Genomic DNA, 26,528 nt, shown 5'->3' on the forward strand with positions numbered 1-26,528 from the left:
TATATTAATATGGTGTGGAAAATTGGGAAACTATTATGGAATACAGCTTAAGAATTTCTCTTATTTATAAAGTAAAAAAGATGATCTAAGGTCTTAGAAGTTCATGTTGAATTACATCTTTTAGATGCATTGCATGCTCATGGATTGCTTTGTTAGTTATTACTGTAGCCAAGCTAGCCAGAAGCTAATAATGGATGTATGTGTTTTGCATTTCAGAATGCAAAATCAAAAAGCAAACGGAACGGAAGCAATAATACTTTTGTGTAAACATAAGGTTTATTGCAATGTGCATTTTGTATCCATACATCATTGGAAACCACCGTTCTATGGACACAGTGAAGCAACAATACCTTGAAACGTCTGCTGATGGGAGAAAACAACACCTCTGCCCTGTGTAGTAACACATGGTCCTGGCTGACTTTTGAGTACGAGGCAAGTCTTTGGTAATTATAGAACAGAGTTAATTCAGGAGCATGGAGTCCTCAACATGTACTCACACAAGTCCTACCAGTGGGCCAGCTGGCATGTGAGATCACCAGAGCACAAACATCAGGTGTGTCCAGGTGCACGGAGAGAGCAAAGCCTCTTCTGCCCCATCATTCAAAAGCACTTTACATCATGTGCTAGTTTACAGAACTAAGCAAACGTATACATACTTCTATCCCCACAACAATCATCAGTTTATACACAAAGAATATAAACAAGTTGATTTTGTTCAGTTTCAAAAAAAGGCGATTCCCCTCTAACCAGCAAGCCCCATCTGCAGAGAATACAAGCAATTCATAGGAATCACATGGCAATTACCACTGTGGCAGAGAGGACAAGTGCTCTGCAAAAGTCCAGCTCAACAGTTTTCAACTACATGAGCCCTTGTGGTCTTGTGTATGAGGGACCACTAACACGAGTGTGTGGTGCAGTCAACCAAGGCCAAAGACCCCAAACTGCTTGTAGCAGTGAAAACTCCACGTGAGGCTCTTGTGAGACTGGAAGTGAGTTTTTTAAGGGACCGTGTCCTTGGCTCCACACGGACAGACCGAGGACACGCGACCGAAACACTTCGCAGCGTGGGCCGACGGGCCAGCCCCGTCAGAAGAGCCCCTCTCTCTTCCCATGATGAGGGAGCAGGAGAAAGAGCAGGCAGGGCCCTGCTGTGCACGGCTGACGGTCCTGTTGGACAGGAACCTCGGGCATCTACAGCGCTCTCTCTTTGCACGATAGTCCGAAGAGATTGTCGGATATTACACAACAGGCGAAGGCTCCCGGATCGTCGGATGCGGTCGCTTGGTCGGGTTTTCGTGTCTGTACAGCCAGCTTCTCTCGGAAGCCATGCAACAACAAAGGCGACTCAGGAGGTCCATTTCAGGTGAGGGCCGTGGCTCCGCCCGCCCCATGACAGAGCCACCTACACGGCCGATCCCGTGCCCCGGCGCTCGGATGCATTCAGCTCTGGGCGCTCCAGCGGGAGCAGGGCCTCCGAGGGAAGTCGTGACTGAAACTTCTCCAGCTGCTCGGGGCTGGCAAGGTTCTTAAGCAGGCTGTTCTCACGTTCAAGCTGGTTGTTCTTCTCTGCCAGCTCCTTGATCTGCTCCTTCAAGATTTCCACTTCCTCCCTGACTGCATACATGAGGTGGTTCTTCACAAGATCCTGGACAAGAAGACAGGGAGAGAAGTTTAGTCTTTAGACTCCCTTCAGTCTAGCTTTGTAATAACGGCAAACCACAAAAGTTTAATTTTGGATCTAGCATGCATAACAACGATAACTATAGAACACTGTATTATGATATTATGACAGGCCTTCACAAAGCTAGTCAACAGCTGTTTTTAAAAGCGTTACACAAATAGTTTCATATGTCATAACTGAGTTACTCTAAAGAAAGTAAACAGCCAACTACGAAAAGAGCAAAGGGTATTTCTAAAAATATATTTTTACCATTGCTTGTTCGATCTTGTTGTCAATTGCAACGACGCTTGCACCAGAGGCACTGCAAATGAAAGGAAGAGAAACGTTACTCAGAAGAAAGAGTAAACAGACATGGTCGATGGAACAATGGAAACAGAAACAAAATGTGAACATTTCAAACGAGAACAACGGAGCAACCAGTTCGGAGTCTAAATGACATCGTGGCTACAACGAATGTTTCCAAGTCAATACAGACTGGTCTGTAGTGCGGGCACAGCTCTCTACGGAACCTCTTCGCCTGGGTCATTTCACACAAACAGAACCAGTACTTTCCCCTCAAGCAAGAACTGGCCTTAATTAAATCCTGGTCCAAAACATAGTCCTAGCTGCAGTATTCAACTTATAAAACACAACCGATGCACGAAAGAGATCTAATATTTACCTGTTGTCAAGTTTAACAGATACAACGTCCCCTCCCAAGAAGGAAGAAAAGAAGGAGATTGAGAAGTTGTGCAGTTGGTAAACAGCCAGCTCCATTGGCGTTTTGAACATTTCCGTACTCATGTTCAGGATTAAACCCGTTTGTATGATGCTTCTCGCCACCTTTGCGTCTTTGCGTTTACTAGGTTAAGTTCCTGTTGTTTTCGCCTTGCTCTATTGCAATGCGTCCGAAAGACGTGGTGTTCTATTCTAATGTGGTTTCAAAGAAACACTGTCGGCAAGTGATACTATTTCTGCTGCAGTGCCGTATTTATATGTACTGTAAAGTGACGCAATATGACGCATGAATAAATTATTCAAATGAATCCGCTGTCATAGATTTTCGCATTGACCCCTCCCTGAACTCGCCCAAAGAACAGTAACCAAAAAACAAGAACATCAAAACAAAAACAATAGAATGTGCGTTACAGTAAAAAATCATAGGCTATCCGAAAAGTGCACGCATATAAAATATTTACATAGGTTACAGCATAATTCAGCTTTTTAATAAATGTAGAGAAAGAATGTACAAGTTCACCAACTCTGAATAAAGTCATATAATAAGTCGGATTTTATTACATCAGTCTGCAGCAGAATTGAAGGAAAGAAATATTTAAGACTTTTCCTGCAGAGGTATTTTTTCGACACTTGATATCGTTCTTTGCAGTCCAGTTTTTACCGGATCATTCTCGGCCTCTAGTGGCTACACAGTGTGTTACAGATACGGAGATAATTTGCACTGCCACTCGAGCTGAGTTTCAAGAGTATTATGCTACATATGCTTATTACTTTGTGTCTACGATTGAAATATTGATATATTAGTAACAAATTTAAGAAACAAAATAGTAACTTAAAATTGTCTTTTTATCTAACAAACTAGCTGTATTTAACCTGTTCACTACAGTAGATATATCATACTGTAATCTCAATCTTAAAGGCATTTTAATATTTTCATGGTTAAAGTTTCTATATTTGTTCAAATCATTCACAGGATTCAGGTCAATAGGCTGATCCCTTTTGTGATTAACCAGATCAAGTTCAGACATAAGACAGGACTGAGTAAGACATTCACACAGTCAGTCCAGACCCATTTTCCTCATGTAACTGTTCAGCTGCAAGATATAAAATTATAAGTTTGTGACTCATAACAGGACTGCAAAATACAATTATGAATTTAAATTAGAATCAGTTAATCACTTTATGAGTACAGAGCAGGGTTTTTTTCACGACAGATACCCCACACTGACGGTTGCAGTATCACATAAAGAAAACCAATGAAATAGAAAGCAGAGCAGGTCTAGATTGGTTATTCATTACACATGTTGTTGGAAAAGTATCTGGTTTAAGGGGCAAGGAAACTCCAGGTAAAATGTGTCAAACAATATAGACCAGAAACAGCTTACATTGTTGGAAACTGTATAGTAATATCTGTAACTTATAGTTAGTGGTATTCTGTAGGTGTAAGTTAAGAATTTATTGATCCTCTCAGGGAAATAGGACTACAGTTTTTTGCTGTAGTTGTGAGCCTAAATATGCCTCCGTTTATTAATGTGCACCAATGTTCTGCACTTTTAGACAATGACCCTGCAGATAACTAGGAGCTGCATATTGATTTGAGAGATCAATGCATTCGCTGCCTCTAGTAGGTAAACACAGCTTCTTGAGGTAGCAGACAACTTTATCTCAAGATCACGATCTTTAACTTGCCAGTCGTTAGTGTTGGTGTTTCTAAGTAGATGAGAGCACTTCCACTGGGAAATGATACATGAGATTAATGATTGACCCTGTAAATAAGCAGTAGGGACTTGCTAACATCCACCTGCAACAATAGTGTTTTATTAGTGGGAAGTTTCATATAAATGAGACAAATTTTTAGTGTTTAATCTGTAGCGTTTGGGGGCAGGGAATGAGCTGGTTAGGCTGACAGATGTTTACGAAAGAAAAAACATCTGTTTTTGTCACAACGGATGAATCGAGTAGATATTTTGTCATAATTGCTATGTCAGTAATGCATGTGGGATGCTTTTCCACAGCAACTGTTCTGGCTGCCTTAAAAAAATCATTCAGTAATGTTTATCACATTGAAGGTGCAACGTCTTAGTTTTACTCCAGAGGTTTTATACAAATTCAAAAGGGATGAAGAATCAATCATCCCAACCCACCTGCAACAGTAAGAACGGTGTTCTCCGCTGGTCTGGTCTAGTTTCAGCAGCGCCTGTCATGTTTAGTTTTATGCAGAGCTTGTGAAGACGCCAGGTTGAATTTCATAGCTGCGGTGTTGAGGCAGGTAAACCCTCACATGTCGTCTCCTGGTCTAAGACTCCTACTGTTCTGCAGTTAGGCTAATTGGTGGATGTTGATTATTCTGAACCGTACGAAACAATGGCCATAGCGTGGAGGCTGGAGAGGGCATGAGGAACCCTTTGAATAGTCAGAAGGGTTCTGCGTCATGATGAAAGCCCTGCAGGTGGTAAGGTACAGATCGTCTCAGTGAGAGGCAAGCTCCCCGTTATGTAATTGCCGTTAAGGGAGCTGTTTTCTTTCTAGGAGTTGTTGTGAATGTGACAAAGGAGTGCACTCGTGCACCAGTGTAACATTGTTCCATAATTACTCTGCTCCCTCTGCTGTGCACACAGTGGATCCTGACAGCCCCCTGATTAGGCATCTGATGACAACAGGCTTCCTGTGTGTGCCACAATATAAAACGTCTCCCAGTCTCATTTGTGTGAGCAGGCTCAATGCCTCAACTGATTGGTGCAGAGAGAACAGGGGTACCAGGCCTAACAAAGGCCGTGAGCATCACACAGAGAGAAGATCTGGCGTGCCTGCCGGAGCCGTCACCATGGGGGGTGGGGGGGGGGGGGGTGGAAATGTCCCCCGCTCCCTCCAATAAGCTCAATATGCTCTTAAAAACGGACATGACGTGCTGATACAGTGCTGAATACAAAGAGTGCAGTGGTTTAAATCAGTAATAAGTTAAACTGCAGTTGTTTATGTTTCAAGGGCATTTCAATAATGTGGGCGTCTATGAGAGCATCAGCACTGTTAATGATGCTACAGTTATGTTAATATATTTAGTTGTGTTAACATTTTCGGCGACACTTTTCTGAAGGTTACTGTCTAGAAAACTACATGACACCTACATAAGCCCTTCATGCTGACTGGCATAAATGCACATAATTACATTTTGCTAACTGTAAAACAAAACATGAAATATTATTGTGAGCATACTGTACATTCATGCCTTGCCTTCACTTAAAGGCAATTGTGTAATTGACTTTAAATTGTGCAAATTAACTTTAACTACACAGTTCCAAAGAACTCCCTGTACAGTATCTGAACAGTGCACCTGTCATTCATTACAGTAACGAGGTTAGACATGTAATGACAGCCGTAGCTTTTTTAACACCTTGTAGAACAAACCTCACAACACCAGCCTGGCAGTGCCGTAGCAGTTAGACAAGCACTCCTTTCTGCTCACCCATGCAAGCCCACACAACCAATCCATCAGCTGTCAACACGACCCATAACCATTCGACCGGGTCATATCGGCACTTACCGCCTGTCTCTTCTCTTGAATAAACTAGGTGAGTAGGGTGGCTGGAAGCTCATGGCCGCTGTCGAACGTGCAGCACGGGGCTGCTGGGAGAGAGGCTATCTCGGCCCTGGACGCTGGAAGAGTGATGCACAGTGTGCTGGTGGGTGTAGTGATGGGGGTGAAAGTGTCCCATTCTCCCAGCTGAATGGGAGGAGAGTGCACAGGCAGACAGGGCTGCTTTCTCTGGGCCGTGCAGTTTTTTTTTTTCGACTGTTCAACACTCCCTCTGTCTCTCAGAACGATGAGACAAATACCCAGAATGCCACTGGACATGAGCGTTTGGTGAATAGTGACTTTCATGTGGCATCGAGCTAACGCTGAAAATGTGAACAGAAATAGTAGTGGGTGTGAATCATGGGGTCATAGAGGGTCACAAAGAACAGGTGTGTGTGTGTGTGTGTGTGTGTGTGTTTGTGTGTGTGTGTGTGTGTGTGTGAGAGAGAGACAGAGAGAGAGAGATGGGTGTGTGTGTAGTTAATGTGTTTATTTTTATGATGCCCCTGAAATGTCTTGTTGTTTCTTGAAATGTCTTGAACTGTCATCTATGTAAAAGTTTCCACGAATCTGGTCTGTTTACTCTTCTGAAGAGGATAATTGTACTTTTGTTCAAAAGATTCACTCAACATGTTTCAGCTGTCAGACACCATTGTAACAAGTGAATGTTAAGAAACCAGTTACAGGTAAAGCACTTCAAAATTACCCAAAGGTGAACTATTACAAGGTGCAATATCCTTCGATATTGAGGAATTACTGACGGGTTTGTACAAAACACGTTAAGGCATGAGCTATCCAAGATGAAAGATTAAGTGTTCACTTAAAAAAGAAAAGCATTTCATATTTAATGGTCTGATTAAAGGCCGGGAGAGCTGGGCTTTGCCTACATACTCTTTACCCCATATTCAGTCCAGAATCAGTTCATATTACTAACATAATTGTTTCTTCTTCTTCCCAGAGAAAAGGTGTCAAAAGTATTCACATTAATTGGGTAGAAGTATAGACACTAAAGTTTAAAAATACTTCTGTTGAAGTATTGACTCAATCTTTTAACTCAAGTAAGAGTGTAAAAGTACTGGTTTCAAAACTACTTAAAGTATAAAAGTAATGTAAGGGGGGGGGGGGGGGGGATGCCATTAAGGACAAAAATGTAGGCCGCATCTCAGGGCCTATAGGGCACCAGCTCTTTATAAGCATTTAGCTCTTTTTCCATGATATAAGCAATGAATATCTCACTACTGGAGTGGGACTTGACATGTGCCATGCATTGCGCACAAAGCAATACGGTGTAGGAATGGTATATGTTTATAGTACTTCTGATCCCACCACAATCAAATCCACTCTACCTGGATGTCGCAATTTATCTGGATAGTTTGAGAACAAGAAAAAATGAAATGAATAGGAGTGACGAGGCAATTTCTAAAACATAAGGAGTAGAAAGTACAGATAATTGCACAAAAATGTAAGGAATAGAAATAAAAAGTCGGCTGAAAAATAATGACTTCAGAAAAGTACAGATACCCCAACTGTCTACTTAAGTAAGGCAACAAAGTATTTGTACTTCATTACTTGACACCTCAGGAATCTGAGCACATCATTTTGTTTTGCCTCTACTGGCATGATATTAGTGTTTGAGTTTCAATAAATGGCATCATATGCTACAGAGGGAAATATGCTCAGTGGTACCATTGTAAAAGTGTCAAATCAAGACATAATGTCAAGTTTTAAAGCTGGACGAACACCTGCTTGAAAATTCTTCACATATTTCTTCAACGGTGGAGTGTAGCTGCCCCCTTAATCTGGAAGCAAAGGACCAATCGTTTGCCAGGTGTAACTCTTTGCAGACACCTGCAATTGTTCGCATTGAATCTTGTGATAGAATTATGGGAAGTAACATAAACGGAAGAGTTTCTAGTTTCTAGTATTAAGTGATATATGTGCATTTTGTCATAATTGCTATGTCAGTAATGCATGTGGGATGCTTTTCCACAGCAACTGTCCTGGCTGCTTTAAAAAAATAATTCAGTAACGTTTACCACATTAGAAACAGGCTCTAAACTATTTCAAGAATTACCTGTAGTAATAATAATTATCCCTGAGTTTTCAAATGTTTTTTTCTATCAACATGTACAAACGAGTTGCTACTTAATAAGTTATATCACCTCCATTCCCACAAATGTATTCTGTTTACAGGTCATGTGACACCCTAGGGTGAAGTTACCTAATGACACAGGGGTCACTTATGTAAGGCTTTGTTTGAACAGTTACTGAACAGCCAGTGTCCATGTATGTATGAAGGTTTATATGGCTTAATGAAGCAGGTGAGAGCCTGACCCTGCTCCTACTGCCCTCACATCTGTCTTATCAGTGCCCAGCTGTAGCACAGAAAACAAGGGGCTGTAGGCCATGCTGTGTATTATTCATGAATGGCTAACTGCTATTGGACAGTAAGTGTCAAAGGAGATTACTCACAGCCAATGAAGTTTATGTTGGATTGATATAGGCGGTAGACTCCGCACACATTCAGGCTGACTGTAGCCGAGAGGTGCTTATTGTAGCTGTCTGATGTGTCTGGAAGGCCAAACCAAGCCACCCAGTCCAATGAATATTTAAGTGTAGCAAATGCAGTCATCCTCATGTCACCTCCAGCAACACTCCTGGTCTGACTGTTCAAGCTGATTACTACCGAGGCAGTTTAACTGATGGGGAAAGGGTACCCAGTCATGGCTCTGCCTTGATTTAGTGAAGATGGGAATAACACTACCTCAAACTTAACCAGCTGAGAAATCCCAGTTTGATCTCCCCAAAGCTCTGCGTTCAGCTCTGTTAAGTGTGGCGATGGTGAGATTTGTTCCTTGCACGCTGGGCAGCCTGCTAGGCGTGAACGTCTCCATTATTGTGTCAGCTCTGACGTGCGGTGAAGCGCGGCAGTCCTCTCTCTGAGCATAAGCCCGCCCGCAGTGGGCAGGGCCGATGTGCATGCGTTAAAGCTGTGACAGCCCCAAAGGAGGCGCTTTTGGGCAACTTACAGTGTGCCTACATAGCAAGAAAATGTTGCTTTTCACACCAGAACAAAAGGTCACATTCTGTAAGCTCAGCTGTGTGTGGCTCTTCTCCACACACTCTGAGCAAGGGGTTTTCAGAGCAGAAATGCTTTACATGTTAAAACGGAATCGCCCACCTTGGGATCTCTTCGCTACCTGGCAAAAAATATGCAGATGTATGTTTAAAATCTGTTTTCTTATGCTCATTTAGGTGGATGTGAGAAGCAGAAGCCAAATCCTGACATTATAAGACTACAGTACATTATAACTGCTCCTGCACCTCTGTCAAAACATTTAATGTAGATTTTGTACTCCAGGTCACCTTCAGCGTATTTCTTGCATTCCACACCAGCCTTGGCATACCAAGTGCTAAAAGAACTTACAGATTCATAACATTGTCATAGATGTCATGTGATTTTTCCCTGCGGCGGGAGGCTGAAGGAACAGCAGAAGGAACTAGAGCCCAACCACAAATTATGGCAGTGATCTTTGAAAAACTGATTTAGCATCTCTCTGCCCTGCCACAATCTCACCAGTGTCCCAGAATGAGTTATGCTTTCATAATCCCAATGGGACTTTGTTGGTAAATGAAGAATCTCTCTGTCGAAAGGCCCCTTTCAAGGGGTCCCCCTTTGATGCAATTAAAAAAGAACTTCTGACTTCTTGAATTGACATGATTGAGAACAGGAGCCCTAAGCCAGCTATAATATTGTGCTTTATTATCGGCTGCACCTTCAGCTGAGTTTAATGTTTTTGCCTGGAAGGAGACAACATTTGTCAGGCTTGGTGCAGCATGTCTCCGAGGAAGCTACTGCTCGGCCAGGTCCGTGAGCTGCGTGCAGACCAACCCCCCGCGGGTCAGGCATGAAGACCGACTGCTCCAGATGTGATAGTGTCAGCCATGCAGCAGGATCATCGCTCCTGCAAACGGGCCCAATTAATAATGCATTGCTATCTGTGGTGGCCCAGAAATGTCTGAGCAGGTTATTCGTGCATGACCGCACATGGGGCCTTTTCCACAGGGCCTCGTGTGATCTCAGCTACTTCTGAAGAAGGCGGGAAGGTCCTGATCTTACAACAGCCTTGAGATCGGGACCCTGTCTGCAGTGCCTCCTACAGAAGCCACAGGTCCAGTCCCTGCCAATGCAGCATGTTCCTACTCATGAATGGATGTAGATCCCATTAAACCATGCCAGGACCCAGCAGCCATCTCCATACGCACTAGTCTCCCAATCAGCTTCCCACCGGAGGAGAACCGAGAGCGGCCGCGTCACAGATTCGGTGAAAACATAACAGATTGGGTTGAGGCAGGGTTTGGGAGCTCACAGAGCCCCTGCTTCCAAAGCCGTGCCGAGGGCTCTGGGTTAGGCCTGAACAGAACCACTGAACTTGCCAGGAGCAAGGCAGGGCGGCGCTGTTCTGATGGCAGACCTCTCGCCCAAGGGTCCACTCTCCTGTGGATGAGCCTCCATGTGCACAGAAGGCAGAGAGGGGCCGCACGGGGGAGCTCAGGAGAATGTCGGCCCAAATGCTCTCATTAGTGCGTTCTCTCAGAGACGACCCCCGTTTGCACACACGCCGTGTCTCATTTATTTTCAAAGACACAGTTCGGTCTCGCAGGGCAAGGGGAGAGCTGGTTTGTTTGCTGTAGGCAATGAGGCCTGTAAATGAATGCAAATGTATTGCCATTCAATAGTTCGTCCTGTGGTGTCTCGCAACGAGGCACTGAATTCATTACCTCACGCAGTCAAGCTCACCAAATCAAATTAACATAACTGGAGAGCAGGGGGCGCAGATGACATATTGTTTTTGTTTACATTGTTTATGAGTGAAAACAGCTGTTTGAGTGAATACAGCTGGTTTTGGAGTTTGAGTGAATACAGCTGGTGTTATGTTAATTTGCTGGTGTTGGAGTTTGAGTGAATACAGCTGGTGTTGGAGTTTGAGTGAATACACCTGGTGTTGATAGATTTCTCTACAGGCAAAATTATTCTTCCTTTATTGAAACTTGTGTCAAATTGCTTAGTCATGTTTAAATGGTTACCACAAAGCTTTCATTAATCCTCTGTAGTGATCCTCCTCACTCTTAAAGTGACTTACGTAATTCAGAATGGGGTTTAAGTTAGCAAATCATTTGGTGTTCAGTGAGAATGGAATTGTATCAGTTACCTAATAAATCACAAGCTAAACAATATTTTACTAATTCTTTATTAACCCAGAAGTCAAAGGAGAGTTGAAAAATATTATGCATAGTGCATACAGACATTGCACCCCACACACAGACGTTCTTGCTAAACGCCACCCTGTGATCTGTCTGTGCTAGCATCAAGGGTCCGGAATAACGGTGAGAATTGGAAGCAGTGTTCAGGGTGTGTCTGCCAGACACAGACAGGCCAGATGAACTGCTCCTCTACCTCCTCTTCCTCCCTCTACATCTCTACCTCACTGCTCCACAGACATGTACCCATCCCCGCTCCCAGCCAGATCTGAACGGACCTCAGTTCGAGAGTGGTTCCAGAAAAAGTGCTGCTTGGGGACCGACTAACGCTCAAACCTGTCTGCCAGTGTGCATGGTTGCTTTAGTAAGTAGCGTGCTTAAGCATGTTTGAAGACAAGCACATGTCTAATATCTGCATGCATGATATGTTTATGTACTGTATGTTTCTTTGTGTTATAGCGAATGGACTTGCCCTTTATGTATATGTGTTGTATCAAACTGCATATTTGTGTAAGGTGTTTTAGACCTTTAAAAGCATGTCCAAAAAAAAAATACAGATGCAGGTAGAAAAGTCAGTGACGTAAAATCTCTCATCTGAGTTAACCAGGCATACAGAAGTGTACAGGTATGAAAGAACAGAACAGAGATGGAGGTAGATAATGTAGGGGGTTCGATCACGTAGCTGCTGCTCAGAGCTGGCTGGCTGTCATGTTATCTGCACTGCAATCTGGAAACGTCGACATGCTGGAGGTGGTTCACACAAAGGTGGCGAGATTCTGGCGCTACTCCAGTACTGGGGGAGAACACTACAAGCAGCAGTGCAAAAGCCCTACAGCACTGTGGAATGGATTTTATGATTTTCCCTGAAATGCTGCCAATCCATTGACCGCATGCAAGTGTTTAATATATGTATATGTGTTCATAACAGAGCAAATCTGGTCGAAAGTTTAATATGCAAGGTTCAAGGTATTGATTACACTTCTTTTTAACTCTGAGAGTCCCATGTCAAATGTTAACACAGACAACGTGCGAGACGGGCTCTTGTGGTGTGTTTACACACAGTACATGTCTTTGCCCTCTCTCACCCTTTGCCCGCAGCTGTTATATAATGAACTCTGACTCATTTGAAACTTTTATTTCGTGCCATACGGAAAGCGCTGCTCCCAGAACACAGCAGAGAAGCAGTCAGATCCATTATATGTTCAAATGGAAAGTTTATCCCCTTAGAGTGAAGGGAAATTGGCAGGTTCTATCAGCCCATATGGCACAGTGTGTCCTTTAAGCAGGCTTGGACTACAGGCTGAAAAATAGCCCTTTAAATGGGCAGCAATTACGCCCTGACCCAATTTTTTTAATTTGTCGTCTAGCTGCTTATAAGCTCGAGCTTTTACAGGACTGAAAGGTAAAAAGGCACGCTGCCGCGCCCACGCTAAGTCAAATGGTTTCCAAAAGCAGATCACGCAAAAACAAACGAAATCCTGCACTAGACCAACACGACGCCATCGTCACGCCATCATCATTTTCCATCATTACACAAAGTCAAATTACCAAAATACCTCACGTAGATGGCTTTTATTATTTTTGTCTGAAAGCATACAATCAACTCCACCACAACGTGCATCCCCAACTAGTGCAGCTGACTGGTGGGAGGAGTCTTTGTGGTGAGGCGAGCCCTTTCACTGAGACCACACTGTCGGGTAGCAAACATGCTCAAACAGCTCCTGGACCACTCGTTCTGAAACTCAAGCACCAAGGGGTTCGGTGATCCCTCCACACTTTCCGTTTGCTGCAATCTTCGTACCGTGTCAACAAACTGAGCAGCACCCGACTGAAGCGTGCAAGTGTGTAGACGGACGTCCCACCCACCCCCTCCCCCCCAAACCCTGGTAATTAGCGTGTGTTTGACACGTCTGCGACTGCTCATCTGCTGTCTGGCTCACAGCGAAGGCGTTGCTTGTACACAATGCCTACGGGCTTGCTGCGAGGTGAGGCAATCGGGCCAACCTGCCTTGATCCGTGTGTTTACTCGATGCTAAGCCACGTTTGCACTGTCTCCTGGCCCCAGCCCTGCTCTTTGTGTTCCTGCACGCTCTGCTGATAGAGGGTGTCGACTGTCTTCTAGTCACCTGCTGGTGAACATCAGTCAGGCTTCTGAAAACTCAGGCTTCTGAAAACACATGTGCTCTAAATAGCAATACAATACACTGAATCAAAGTGAAATTGAAACTAATTAGTAATCCACATGTACGTAATTAATGTAGCTGTTTTGTGGTCAGCTATTATTTCTTTAGGTGGGAGAACATTATTTATTCTAGATCTTTTTTTCTAATAAAAGGTATTTATTGATTTGATAAATTAGGAAATAATTGTGCCATAAATACTGCATTGCAATATACATCACTGTATAGTGATCAAAACAATTGTGATGTATCAAAAAACATGTCAAAACCTAGCCACACTTTACATTGTACTGCATAGAAACCCGATCACCAAGAGTTCCCTAGCAGCGTGGTAAATAAACAATCCCCACATTGAACCTCCGTATGACCCTCACATGAGGACCCAGAGGAAAGTGGCAATAGAAAGACCCTATTATTAGACAGAGACCCCTGGAAGTGGGGGTTAAACCCTTGGGCTTTCATGACGCGGAGTATCTGAGGCGTTTCCTGAGGTAGAGCTACATGAGAAAAGCGATCCAGAGCATACAGTATACACAGATCCCTCAAAAGAGTGGTCGTCAGCTGAGGCTGTTCTTTAGTTCCTGTAATAACCTTGTTTACAAAATTCGTTATCACACCTTTTTCATTTGTCAGCATGTAGGGTTCAGTTTGTTTTTTGTTTGTTCTTTAGTAGAATCAGAATGGCAGAGGTTTGGGTTTAATGACTTATGCTGGAGTTGTAAGCACAAATACCAGACACAGTTTTTTTTTTGTGTTTTGTTGATTGACTAAAGCAGCAGCACCAGACACTTGCGTGATACAAGCCTGTCTAGTGTTTGTGTGAAGGGTGTCCTGTTACTGTCTGGCACAGATGACGTGTTTGTGGGAGTGGTTGTGTACACGCTTGTGCGTGTATGCTAGTGTGTGTGTGTGTGTGTGTGTGTGTGTGTGTGTGTGTGTGTGCTTGTCAGTGAGGGAACAGTGAAACAGGGAAATAAAAAAAAATTGCGGAAGAGAAAGAGGCGGGGAGTGAAGGATCTCACAGCTGTTGTTCTATTGGGCTTCCTCTGATAGTGAGCTTGGCTGTACTCCCAGTTCTTTAGGTAAACTGTAGCAACACAATCACCTTGGAAGTATTTTAGGTAGAAAAAAGGTGCAAGTGTGCAAGACAAAGCAGACACTAACTGTGAGCCTTAGGTGATACCTGGGATGCTTCAAGATTTTTCCATAGCACACTCTCACAAAAAAAAAAACAAAACAAATTCCCTGGTTTTCAGCAGTAGTTTCCCATTAACAACATAGGAACATATGTGTAAGGAATATGTTTTATGCTTCAGTCATTCCACACGTACATGTGAAATCAAGTGCAGATCCCTTTTTAATGTCATCGCCCCTCACATGTATGAACATGCTGACATATGAAAAATTGTTAGCCTCTTACTACTGGATAAGCTTATGGGCCACACTTTAAAACTTTAATCTGTTCGGTGTACATTACCCTTTGCAAGGATCGTTCTTGAGTAAGACATGCTATGAAGAAACTTGTCCTGGCCCATGACAGCCATCACCCATTGTTCTTCTCGTAGCCATGGCAACAGATATAAATGGTAAAAGAACGCCTTCTTGAATTTCAATTCACTTTCGATGACACCTCAAAAGAAATGTGCGCAGATTGAGAAGGAGTTATACATGTTGGGTTTCTGATGGCTGTAACTGGAAATTCATTACCAGACTCTGATTGTTGTCTGTATACAAAACACTTGAGACAAGCACTGTCTTGAAATGAATACTACACTTCAGGGCTTGATTAAGAAGAATTCTGGGGATTGGAGGAGATCGGTGATCGGGCCAGTAAACACAAGCTTGAAGCTCTTCAACTAAGCAACACAATGCCCGTAATGCAGAGCTATTAAGCTAAGCTTTAGTGGTACAATCTGATATCTGTTTTCTCATCATCCATGTACTATCGAACTGAATGACATGCTTACAGCTAGGCTCTTAACATGCTATATCTCTTCTTAACATTTAATATATCGTTTGTTATTACCTGCTCGCTGTGTAATTTGGACCAATATTCCATAGTCCACCACAGGTGGCAATGCAAAAAACAACTAGCTTTAGATTATGGTACAGTTATTTATGAACTGAGGCATTTCTAAGATGTGCCCTTTGGAATATATCAGATATGATTTTGCAGGTTGTATAAGTAAACTACAATTATTTGATATGTAGAACCAAACACCAATCAGATCTTGCACACTAGACCTGTTTTTTCATTTCTCTATGACTAAACTACATTTCTTCTTTAGCGACAAATCTCCAGTGATCTGTCCAGTCGTGAGCAAGATGACTAAAGTAAATGTTAGTTCTGATGAAACATTCTTAGTGGACAAACAATCCACTAATCTAAACATGATTATAAACTAGAAACTCATGGCTCTGTATTCATATCACACTCAGAATGTTTTATACAATGTCTCTTCACACATCATTATAGATCATGAATCATTATACATCAAATATTTTAGAATGTATTTCTTGCCTGGTTCTCATGTGTTTGAAGGTAATTCTGGATAATGCTGGACAACAATGACCTCCATATTTTTAAAATGTGTTAAAGCAGAAACTCCTCAAGCATAACAGTCATAAATTATATTCAGGAACAAGTACTTCCTCAGTTAAAAAATTCAATGGCTTTATTTACTCCTAAACCCAATATTCACTCTGTGCCAAATAGGGGACTGGTCCGTGGCTACAGTCTCATGTGAACATGAACTAAGGCATCACAACTGGACTTACACTGCCCATTTTTTTTAAATAATTAAACATTGTGTAGTAGTCCAGACAGAGTCATGAAGAGAAGCTCAACCACAGTCTTGACTGAAAGGTGTTTGCGCTTTCCACCGTGGCAGGAAGCATGTTTTACGTTCCACTCCCCATTCTCCTGGCCTTCTCTGGTGAAGTTTTGGCTGTAGTCTTAAGCAGTTTTTCTCCTCTGCAATAAGCTATTCCTTCTCTGTTAACTCATTAGGCTTTACTGTTGGCTACACACTTTCTCACTGATAATTCATTATGACATACCACTGGGAAAAAATGCTGTCATGAACTGTGGCATCACTGGTTTGTGTACCAATAACAGAAGGCCTGGTGTTTATGGAGCCCAGCAACTTTGATGGGTGCCCTGATATAGAGTGAGCAGAAGTGACACAGAGAAAGAAGACACTCAGACAAGATACATCTTGTTTATAATTTTGACATTTTCAGCCCACGTTGTATTGCGGCCAGGACAAAAGACAAAGACAGCATCACAGAACATGGCGAGAGTAATCTATGCATGGAAAGACTGAAAAATCTGAAAATCTAGCAGACTGATTATCTAACAGTTAGCATGTCATGCAGATTTGTTATAAATATAAATACACACACACACACACACACACACAGTTGGCACAGACATAGCGACATAAAACTGGGTGTTTCCCGGAGAGGCTGATAGTTTCCTCTAAAGCCTTATGTTGCCTAAGGAACATAGAGAAGGTTGCCTAACTGCCACCCTTAGTTTCTCACCATCCTGAGTTTCCCACAGCTGCACTAAACATCTCAGGGGTGTGAAAAAGGCAAAATCAGCGAATCCCTCATCACTACGTGTCACTAGAAGCCATATCCTTTTACTTTTACTTCAGTTACTCCCTAATGCTAATTCAGTTTCAGTCAATAGCCTAGCAAGTTACATGTTTAGCTTTCTGTGTCTGTTTCACCAACCAGGCTCAATATGTAAATGAGTTCACTTGTAAAATTTCCTCCTTTTGCTGTTCTTCTGACTTTGATGTGCGTTCTGAAGGGTGTGCCCTCTATCAAGCAGCAAGGGATTACTTAAGAAAGGCCGGTGTCACAGCAATGCTACGAAACAGTTACTCAACAGAAAAAGTCTTCCGAGCTTTGCTGAAGACCTAGTGCTTCTTTCTCCATCTCCGCACGTGGCCCCTTGGGAAACGTTTCTTAGCCATTCTCTGCTCATGTTAGAGGTGATTAGCTGCAACACAGTCAATTTCTGCACGCTATGAAATCTTGTGAAAGATATGGAGGGTGAATTTCTCAATTCTGTGATTAAAATCAGAACATAAAGTCTACAACCATGTTCAAATGTTGCTTCATATACTGTTTGTACACAAAAATAAGTCTGCACCCTCTGACATTGGTGTATTAAACAAACTACTTCAGCATGCTACACTGAGAGTGGGTCTCAACTAAGCAAAAAAGTCTGTCTTTTATTGTTTATTTGTCTGCAGGTTGTCATGTAGTTGCGTGACCTGTTGCGTGACAGTGACACTTTTTTAGTAACCGAGCTCCTATAATTAACTATCCAAGCCCAAGAAACCAAAACAGTTTAGAGTTGTTTACCAATGAAAGGCTGTTTTGGAAGAAAGACTCCATTACGCAACTGCACGCCATGCTCATTCTACATGGAGCAGCGTGTGCACAATGACCCCTACATGAATGTAAAGGTAACCCAACCCAGCAGGGGCCCACTGTCTTACTGGCATGCAGCAGGAATACTTGGTGCGTGTGAAGGTCCACGGGCTCCTGAGTGCCAAAGGACAAGGTTGGGGAAGCCTTATTTAGAGCTCTCCATTGGAACAAAGGATGAGCTGTGATGGCCCGGGTGATTCATTTTTCCCGTGGGATAAGCAGGCAGAACTCGGCGTTCCAGACGGATCGGGCCAAGCCCAGGAACAGCCAGGGCATGTCAGGGTTAATCTCAGTGCGGCGTAAACACGGCACCAGAAAAGCCTTCAACTACATGGAGGCTTCCCCCGGGCGTGGACCTCTGGCACATTAGAAGGACCAGGACCTCACAATTTGTTTCAGTTCATTCACTGAAATTGTTTTCTTTTTTTTTGATTGGGATATTTACGAGGAGTACACAGCGCGTTAGCAGTGTTTATAATGGCGGTTTGCGTCCAGGTTGCGGTACACAGGCCCAGACTGCATGAGTCAGCCGATTCCTGCAGACAGCACAGCTCTGATATGGCGCAGTTGGGGAATGGCTCCTGCTGACAGGACCTCTCCTTATCTTAACAGATGCCATTGCCTGAGTGGGAGCAGATAAAGCTAATATGGGCCAGCACATCTCCACAGCCCAGTTAGCTGATCTCAGCCTGTCCGTTCGCCTCTTACATAACCCATGCAGTTGCTAGCTATTCCAAGCGGTGTGTTGGCTATGTGCACAAAGTTCAGCTAACATCTCAGCGCGTTGAGAGTGAATAGGTGGCACTCCTTTTTAAGTACACAGAGGGGTGTGCATAGATACTTAAAAACATGGGCGTAGATACTTAAAACCGATGTCAAACACATGTCTAATGTCTGCCTAATTGATGTGACTCTGTCAGAGGTTTGATCCACAATACTGACTCAAATTACAAGTGACAGTGGAAGCTCTGGATGCTGAGTTGGTTTTTAGGAACATTGGGCTGGGCTGTTTTGGCCTTTTTAGGACATTGTTCCAGGTCTGAAAGCAAAGGTGACCTAATTCCATCCAACGCTCCTCCTGCCAGGGGCCTTTGAGGTCATGAAACAGAATGTACTGGGTACAGTGGAACGCCCTGAGCACCCGCTTTCTGGCTCACTGCACGACTTGAACAAACGCTGACCTGCAGACGTAGCTGGGGACGAACGTCCAGGCCACACAGAATCGAGGCGTGCGGCTTCTCCTCCCTCACCCCTTACATTCCTAATTACGCTGGGTATGGAATGAACCTCGGGAGACACATTCCTGCGTCTCCCAGATCAAATGCCACTGTGTCTGCCTTGCCAGTCACATGCACACAATCAGGCATCCATTGTCCGTGCAATAAACATCGAAGAAGCTGTGCGAGAGGGAGTCACTGTTTCACACAGCCCCACAACTACAGTGCACTGAACACAGCCCCGTGCAGCTCTGACCTGCACACCAGTCCTTCACCATTGGGTGAGCTTCATGGGCTCATTCTTAATCTAGCAACATTTTATCTCAAATTACATTTTGTTCTGAGATGGATAATCTCTCTCTCTCTCTCTCTCTCTCTCTCTCTCTCTCTCCTCCTTTAATTACTCTGTCATGTTTGCCCACACAAGCCCATAAGCAACATGTTTTAGTAAGCTGACAATGCATGATTCACGCCTTATCAGTGTGCCTCTATCAGTGTAGCTACACTTAATCTGCCCAACTTTATATCCCTCCGGTATTTGAGGTGTTTGTGTGAATACCAGTGTTGGGTGTGTCCTGCAGACAGTGGCTCTCGATGCCCGGTCCTGCCTCTGTAAACAGAACACCTTCCACCAAGCAACAAAGCCACGGCTGGCTCTCTGCCCCAGACTCCTCCCCAGTCCTCCACTGACCTGATCACAACAATGCTGCTATTCACCGTCTCATTTAGGACATCGCGCAATGTTTAAAACGTAACTGAGAAACAAAATGTGTTTTACATCTAAACCCTTTAGTCTCTTTATATCAGAGTGAAGATTATATTTGCCTATAGAGTCACATTATAGACAGTATTGTAATATTATTATCATTATAGTGTAGAAGATATTGCCACTTGAGTGTGAAGCTACATAGTATCATTCTGCCACTTCTTGAGAATGAGGTCAATGTATGGACCAAGACAGATGTAGTGTCAACATTAAAAGCCTTAGATAGTGGATATTATCCATATATTAGAATTTAAGGTGAAATTAAAGTATTATACTTTATATATGGTTGTTATATATACAATGTATAATGAACTCAGAAAGTGAGAGAAAGTTTTGAAAGTTATTCCAATAGGATTTTGGGACTGCTACTTGGATATGGGTACACCAGTTTTTATGAAAAGTTGCATACTAATGTTATCAGCAGGGCCAGGTTTAATAGTCAAAATTAGTTATTCCTCCTTTTTTTCATCTTAAAAATGCATTTTCAAGTTGTGAAGAAAAACAGAAGCTTGGTCTCAGACCACTACGTTTCCAGGGTCTCTCTGAGTCAGTGCCTCTGTTCAGTGAAACTCAGAACTGTTTGTCTTTTATCGGTCTGGCCCAGACCTCCCTTCCCCACACACAGCTGTGGGAAGCGGGTGTGAAACGCCTTCATCTGATCTCCTTCCATGTCAAACCAATAGGTCACAGAATCCATGGAGGGTCTGATGGAGGAGGAAGTTTATCCTCAAAGGAGCCAAGCTTGGGACACTCAAAGGTCTGCTTCCCTCTCCCTATCTTGTAGAATCAGGCTTGCTTTCTCAAAACAATGTTCAAAGAGAAGCTCCTGAGGTGAGCTCCCTTATATGACCCCAGTAGGATTTAGGTAATCGGCCTGGCCCCTGTTCCTTTCAAGAAATCCCTTGGTCTCAATAAGAATCTATGAAAATGCCGTTCTTGCTCCTGTAATCTCTGTCTTTAGGATGAGCTGGTGTTGTTCGGCCACAGGCAGAAGTGATGTGCCTGGATAAAATCAACAGCAAAACAACCCCAGCAGAACCGGTTTACACAGCGCCGCGCTCCAGCCCCTGGATCTGGAAGTGCTGAGCAGAACACAGGCGGCGCTCGCATGTGGTAGACGTTAGTTAATCTCACCCGCGTCTACGCCGTCCCCTCACGTTTTCCACGTGGGATGTCTGGACTGTCTGTCATCGAGCTCCCTCCCTCACAGTTTACGTCTCTGACTGGGCTACCACGCCATCATTGTTAGTGCTTCGCGCGGGCTGTAGACACAACTGTGCGTTTGTTGTTTTTCTTCGGTTTATGTTAGAGGCGGGGCCCTGCCCAAGCCATTTATCTTTGCGTGCGAGGCAGTGGCACGTTCTTCCCGCTGTGTGAGGCTGGACTCTAGCCGCTCACTCAACCACCACGACAGATCCCCTCAACCGAGAGTGACGCCGTGAAAATACCAACCAAGAATTCCACACTTCAGCCGGAGGCCTGTGAACAATGTGTTCTGCCCAGATGTGGTTGTGTCTTGTTTTGTCAGTCGAACAGTAGCATCTGTGTTGCATTCAATGCTACCCTGCACCCACAAAGCAGATGTGGCCCACCAGTACGCACGTTTGGCTCATGGGGATGACTTTACTCATAATCCCACCCTATATACAAGCCTTCTCACATTTATTCTCAGGTTTCCTCAAAGACCTTCACAGAACGTGATAGGCCAGGTTCTTGCATGGTGTTGCAATGCACACATCTGAAGACCAAAAGTGCAACGATCCTAATCTCTGCTTGGTTGAGCTCCCTTGAGCACATTTCAACAACTAAATCAACTCATCAGTGCGTGCATTTTTTTTTAGCAGGTCACTGAGTTCCCTGTAGTCCTTGCAGAAGAGAATTCCTCCTTCCAAAAGCCAGGTTCCTCCCTGTGCTAAGCTCTATTTAACAGACACGCCTCTTTTATCTCCAACATATCAATAACACTGTGTTCCTTTCACAGAGTATCAGGGGCTTCTGTGCTGGGTAAAAAAGAGAGATCGAGTCGATTTTAAAGGACTATTTCAAATATTCAGCAGAAATATTATTATTTATAATATTATTATTATTATCCTTATTATGTATGGAGGGTGGAGGGGAAAAGATTTACATTTATCATTAAAAGGAGAACCTCTGTTTTGTAGTAGTGTTGTAGAAAGCATAGCACACACAGTTCAGTTGACATTCCAGATCCGGATGGACCAGAATGGAAATGGGATGAATGCAAAGTGAGAAAGTGGAACTGGTTCATGATGCTGGGAACCAGTATGATGCCCAGACCAATATCAATAAATGACATTGACAGGGACCCTTAAGGACCAAAACGAGGGACATCATGATAAAGATGAACTAGACCTAGTAGTGAGGGTTTTGAAGTATAGTGCCATGTATTTGTATATATATATTATTATATATGTGAGCCACTGAGACATGCAACAAACTAATGATGATGGGATAATGGGATAGTTGTGCCAATGCTTTATTACTGAAATATGTCCAACTATAAAAAACATCAGTGATCCAGTAAATGATGTAGGTCTGTGCATATTTCAAGGGATTTATGATGTGCAGATATCATTGGTTATGTGTGTTAAGTTGCATTGTTCGCTGTTATTCTAATCAGGAGATGGTGTTTTTCTGTTAGAGTGTCAGCAGAACAGTAACATAATGACTAAAACTTTCTCCCTGACTCTTATTTTATACACCCTAGAAATGTATTTTGGCTTCTCTCTTAGAGTGTCAGCTACAGTTCTTGGTTTGCTATTTCTGTTACTGTGTTTAATTCAGAATTACAAGTACAAGTTGGTCTCAGTAATGTCAGATGACAGTCAGCAAGAGAAACTGAAAGGAAAAAAAATCATTTTTTATTATTACCATGTCAGGTGTCACTCAAGTCAATGTGCTAACAAAGTATGTTCTAATGACTTCACCCATACCTCTACCAGGCAGAAATATAAGCACAGATTTCCAGACATAAGGTATTTAAAAGGCACTGTGTTATTAAGTTGTAATATTATCCTGCCAGATGCCTCTATTTGCTGAGCCTCTTCATCTGTCTGTCAGATAACTACTTTACCCACAAGGCACCTCTTCTGAATTCAGAACCAGGCTAAACATTTAAACAATGTCACCTTTAATAAGTTGATGTGGTTGCATGGAAAAAAACACACCCATAGGATCTACCTGCCTTATGCTTAAGTGTCATGTAATCTGTTGTTGACAATTTAATCTGCTGCAGTGTTTCAGTGTGCCTGTCAGCCTTATGTAGACATACTGGCAGTTATTAGTTTCAGTCAAGCATAGCAGGTTCAAGGGGTTCTTAATGAACCTCGTTTTGCGAGCAGGGCCGTGATCATGGAGGCTTAAGAACATACATAAGTCAGCTCTTGGAATTTGTTTTCCACTCAATGCAGGTGCAGCAGATGCATTACAGCATTGAATCAGCTCGGCTTTATAAATAAGCACATTTGCCTACTTCTTTCCACTCAAATGATGTAGAAAAATAAGTATACCATTCAAGTGCGGCCTCGCTTTCTGAGTGTTAATCCTTTTTCTATTTATAATGGAGCATAACACACATCGCGTCAGGAAATGAGAGGTAATTCAACTCCCTTTGGAATCTGCTCCATGGGCTGAGTAGCATACCTCATACTAAGGCACTGAGAAAATCCTGATTGGTTGGTTTTGTCATCATATTTATTAGAAGCTTGATAATTAGGTAGTGGAAAAATGCACACTACCATTCAGCAGCGGCCCTAACAGTCCTGTCAGCACACACGCTCTACAAACACACTCCGTTTCCCTTTATTTTGGCATTTCACTTTGCTACTGTATTGCTGTGCCTACAAACCCAAAGTTCTGTTATGTTCTTAAAGTGGACACGAAACTTTGAGTTCCTTCTAATTACCAAAACTCGAAAAATTGTCGATATATAACCTTATAATAATTTTTATTAAGAATGTGATGCTTTTATTATAGCACTTAACTTAGTAAGTGTGGTTTTCTTCCCCGTGTGTGTGCGCATGCACGTGTGTGTGTCTACCTGTGGAAGAAGAGGAGGATGGACAACATGGTCTGGTCAATGTTGCTGTTGCAGATGCCCTGGTTGAGCAGGTAGCAGGGGTCACGCAGAACCGCCTCCAGAGAGTCCTGCCTCATGATGTTGTTCAGCTTGTCTGTGTTGAGGTTCTCGTAGACCAGCTGGTCCCGGAGCTGCCTGAAGTTGTTGAGAGAGGTGGGGCTGCCCAGGCCGGCAAGCCGCGCTCGGCCGGGTTCTGCGTCCGAGTCCGTGTCCGGCTCACAGCCGTTGGCCAGCTCCAGACAGCAGCTACAGCAGTCCAGACCAATGGGGGAGCGGCACTCTTCGTCCGACATGGAGACGCCGTGAGCACGTGCGTGAGACACTACAACTGACAGTTCCCCTCTTTCCCTCACACTCATGCGTGTGCGTGTGTGTGTGTGTGTGTGTGTGTGTGTGTGTGTGTGTGTGTGTGTGTGTGTGTGTAGTCTATCCCTTGTCACCTCCTCAGCCGGCTGCCTCACAGGTGATCCTGCGCTGGGAGTTCCTTGTGCACCAGGTGGCGAGGCGGTGTGTTTGTGTGCGGGTGCGATGGCTGTGTGAGTGTATCGGGTGTGTGTGCGAGCGAGAGTGTTCAAGTGTGTAAGTGCCACACCGGTTTTGTGTGCGGAGGGGAGGCGACGCGCTTCAGCAGGAATGCCTTTAAAAGCAAAACCAGAAGCTGCTTAGCTTTTTTTCCCAGTCCACCCCCCCCCTCCACCCCCCCTCCTGTGCACTTTTCCCTGCCCTTGTGCGTGAGTACAGGAAGAGACGAGACAGAGCGAGGGCGAGACAGAGGGGGTGGGGGGGCGGAGGGGGCGGAGTCCGCGGCGGGAAACCTCTGTGATTGGTAAGAGACTCTGTGCTGTGCAGACAGGGGCCCTCCTCTCTCATGCTCTAACCTCTGAGCTCCACACCACAGTTGGAGGAGAAACTCACATAGAGAAACACATTGAGTTTGGAGCATGCTCAGCTACATGTGCTGTTTTGACTGGGGAAGAACAGCGACAGGACCAACCCACCCACACACGCTTACACAAGCACACACGTGCGCACATTCACACAGGGAAGCAAGCAGCTTCCTTTCAGATTAATTCTGTCATTTAAACACACATTTAGACGTACATATCTCTCTGTCTCTCTTTGTCTCTGGTCTATGTTGTTTGACTAAAGTTCTGAAAGACTCACCATTCTTCTCTTTTTGCGTGATTTTTGTATGAAATGTTTCATGACTACTGATTCAGTCTAAGTGTCCAATCCAGACCTACTGGTAAGTTTAGATTTAGTATTTTGTGTGTGTGTGTGTGTGTGTGTGTGTGTGTGTGTGTGTGTGTGTGTGTGTGTGTGTGTGTGTGTGTGTGTGTGTGTGTGTGTGTGTGTGTGTGTGTGTGTGTGACTGCAAGCTCGTCAGACAGATGAGCCTGTCTAAAGTCCTGTTGGGTTATGTAACACTAAACATGGTTCCTCTCCACTGTGTTTTTCCTTATGCATCTTTTAGTTGTTTAGTTCTCCAATATTTCGAGACCAAACTGGTAAGTAGTGTCAGGACGTTCTGTGAAGAGGACACACTGGACACCACCATCTCAGTGCGCTGATTACGCAAACAGGTTCCTGTTGTTTGTGCTTTCACAAGATCGAAAAATGCTGTGGTTTCTGCACGCAGAAGTCAAGAAACAGGTCCGCTTCATCACACAGGGCCAAGCACGGCGCGACGTGGCTTCATGCTCAGGTGTAGATATCGCTTTACAAATGTGCTCAAAGTGTTGAAGCATCACGAAAACTGATGATGACATGTCACTTCAAGCTTACAGCTTGATGTTGACAAGAATAGCTCCCACCTGGATAGAGAGCATAGTGAATGTGAAAATGTTCATATATCATCAAGCACAATTCTGATTTGTGAATCAATGTCAGTCTCTTTAAAGCTCTTCTGCCACCTGCCTCCTGTTATATTGATAGAGTGTAACTGTTTGACCAGGACGCACTTATGCATGTAAAGTTAAATAAAGTACAATACAAATATATTCATTTCCACATCTATGAGCAATTTAATCCCTGCAACAACCCAATTGACAACATATTGAACTGTTTGTATATTACTGAGGCTTTTTTCCAGAGGTATCTTGTGTATAGAGACAGAAAATGCAAAGAAGTGGACTCTGATAAGGTTCAAAGTTAAATGTAGTAAACTGAACACTGCCCCCTGCTGATGGAACACTGGAATGTCGAGGAGTCCAGGAGAAGGTAGCTGTGTGAGAAGAATAACAACCGCATGATGCAATACAGCACTGATAGTCAAATCTGGACTTTGAATACAAATCAGGTCATGGATTTTGTAATCAGTTTTTTTTAGGTGAACAGTGTCCTACTTTTTAAGATCAAAAACATTAATAACCTCACAGGGATCAACGAGGCATCGAGGGCTGTTATTCACGTACCTCCTCAACAGAAACTTGCTATCGTGTCGCCTGTAATGTTGTTCACCACATCTCTTAGATTTTAGTAAAATACTTCATAATCAAAATTATTAATACTTTTTGTCCAATTTTACAACTGGACGTAATGAAAACTGCAAAAACTGAAAAATGCAAACTGAACATGTTGATT

At 43.5% G+C, this 26,528-nt stretch overlaps 1 protein-coding gene and 1 long non-coding RNA gene across 3 annotated transcripts; one reads left to right on the forward strand and one right to left on the reverse strand.

The window, feature by feature from the left end:
* Positions 1-254: 254 nt before the first annotated feature.
* Positions 255-24,587, reverse strand: tsc22d3 (TSC22 domain family, member 3). Of its 2 annotated transcripts, none has more exons than XM_077021717.1 (3): positions 23,907-24,587; positions 1,931-1,982; positions 255-1,645 (listed from the first exon to the last, which is right to left on the reverse strand). In XM_077021717.1, exons 1-3 carry the CDS (start codon positions 24,302-24,304, stop codon positions 1,403-1,405), a joined length of 693 nt encoding a protein of 230 aa, XP_076877832.1. In that variant the 5' UTR covers positions 24,305-24,587; the 3' UTR covers positions 255-1,402. The 2 variants fall into 2 exon arrangements, with proteins under 2 accessions (XP_076877832.1, XP_076877833.1); XM_077021718.1 differs by lacking the exon at positions 23,907-24,587 and adding an exon at positions 2,343-2,657.
* A 156-nt stretch (positions 24,588-24,743) lies between these two features.
* LOC143526919 (uncharacterized) lies at positions 24,744-25,949 on the forward strand. Its single transcript, XR_013133997.1, has 2 exons — positions 24,744-25,191; positions 25,420-25,949. It is a non-coding gene; the product is annotated as an uncharacterized LOC143526919 (long non-coding RNA).
* Positions 25,950-26,528: the final 579 nt, after the last annotated feature.

Source organism: Brachyhypopomus gauderio, chromosome 11, assembly GCF_052324685.1.
Source record: "Brachyhypopomus gauderio isolate BG-103 chromosome 11, BGAUD_0.2, whole genome shotgun sequence".
Taxonomy (NCBI): domain Eukaryota; kingdom Metazoa; phylum Chordata; class Actinopteri; order Gymnotiformes; family Hypopomidae; genus Brachyhypopomus; species Brachyhypopomus gauderio.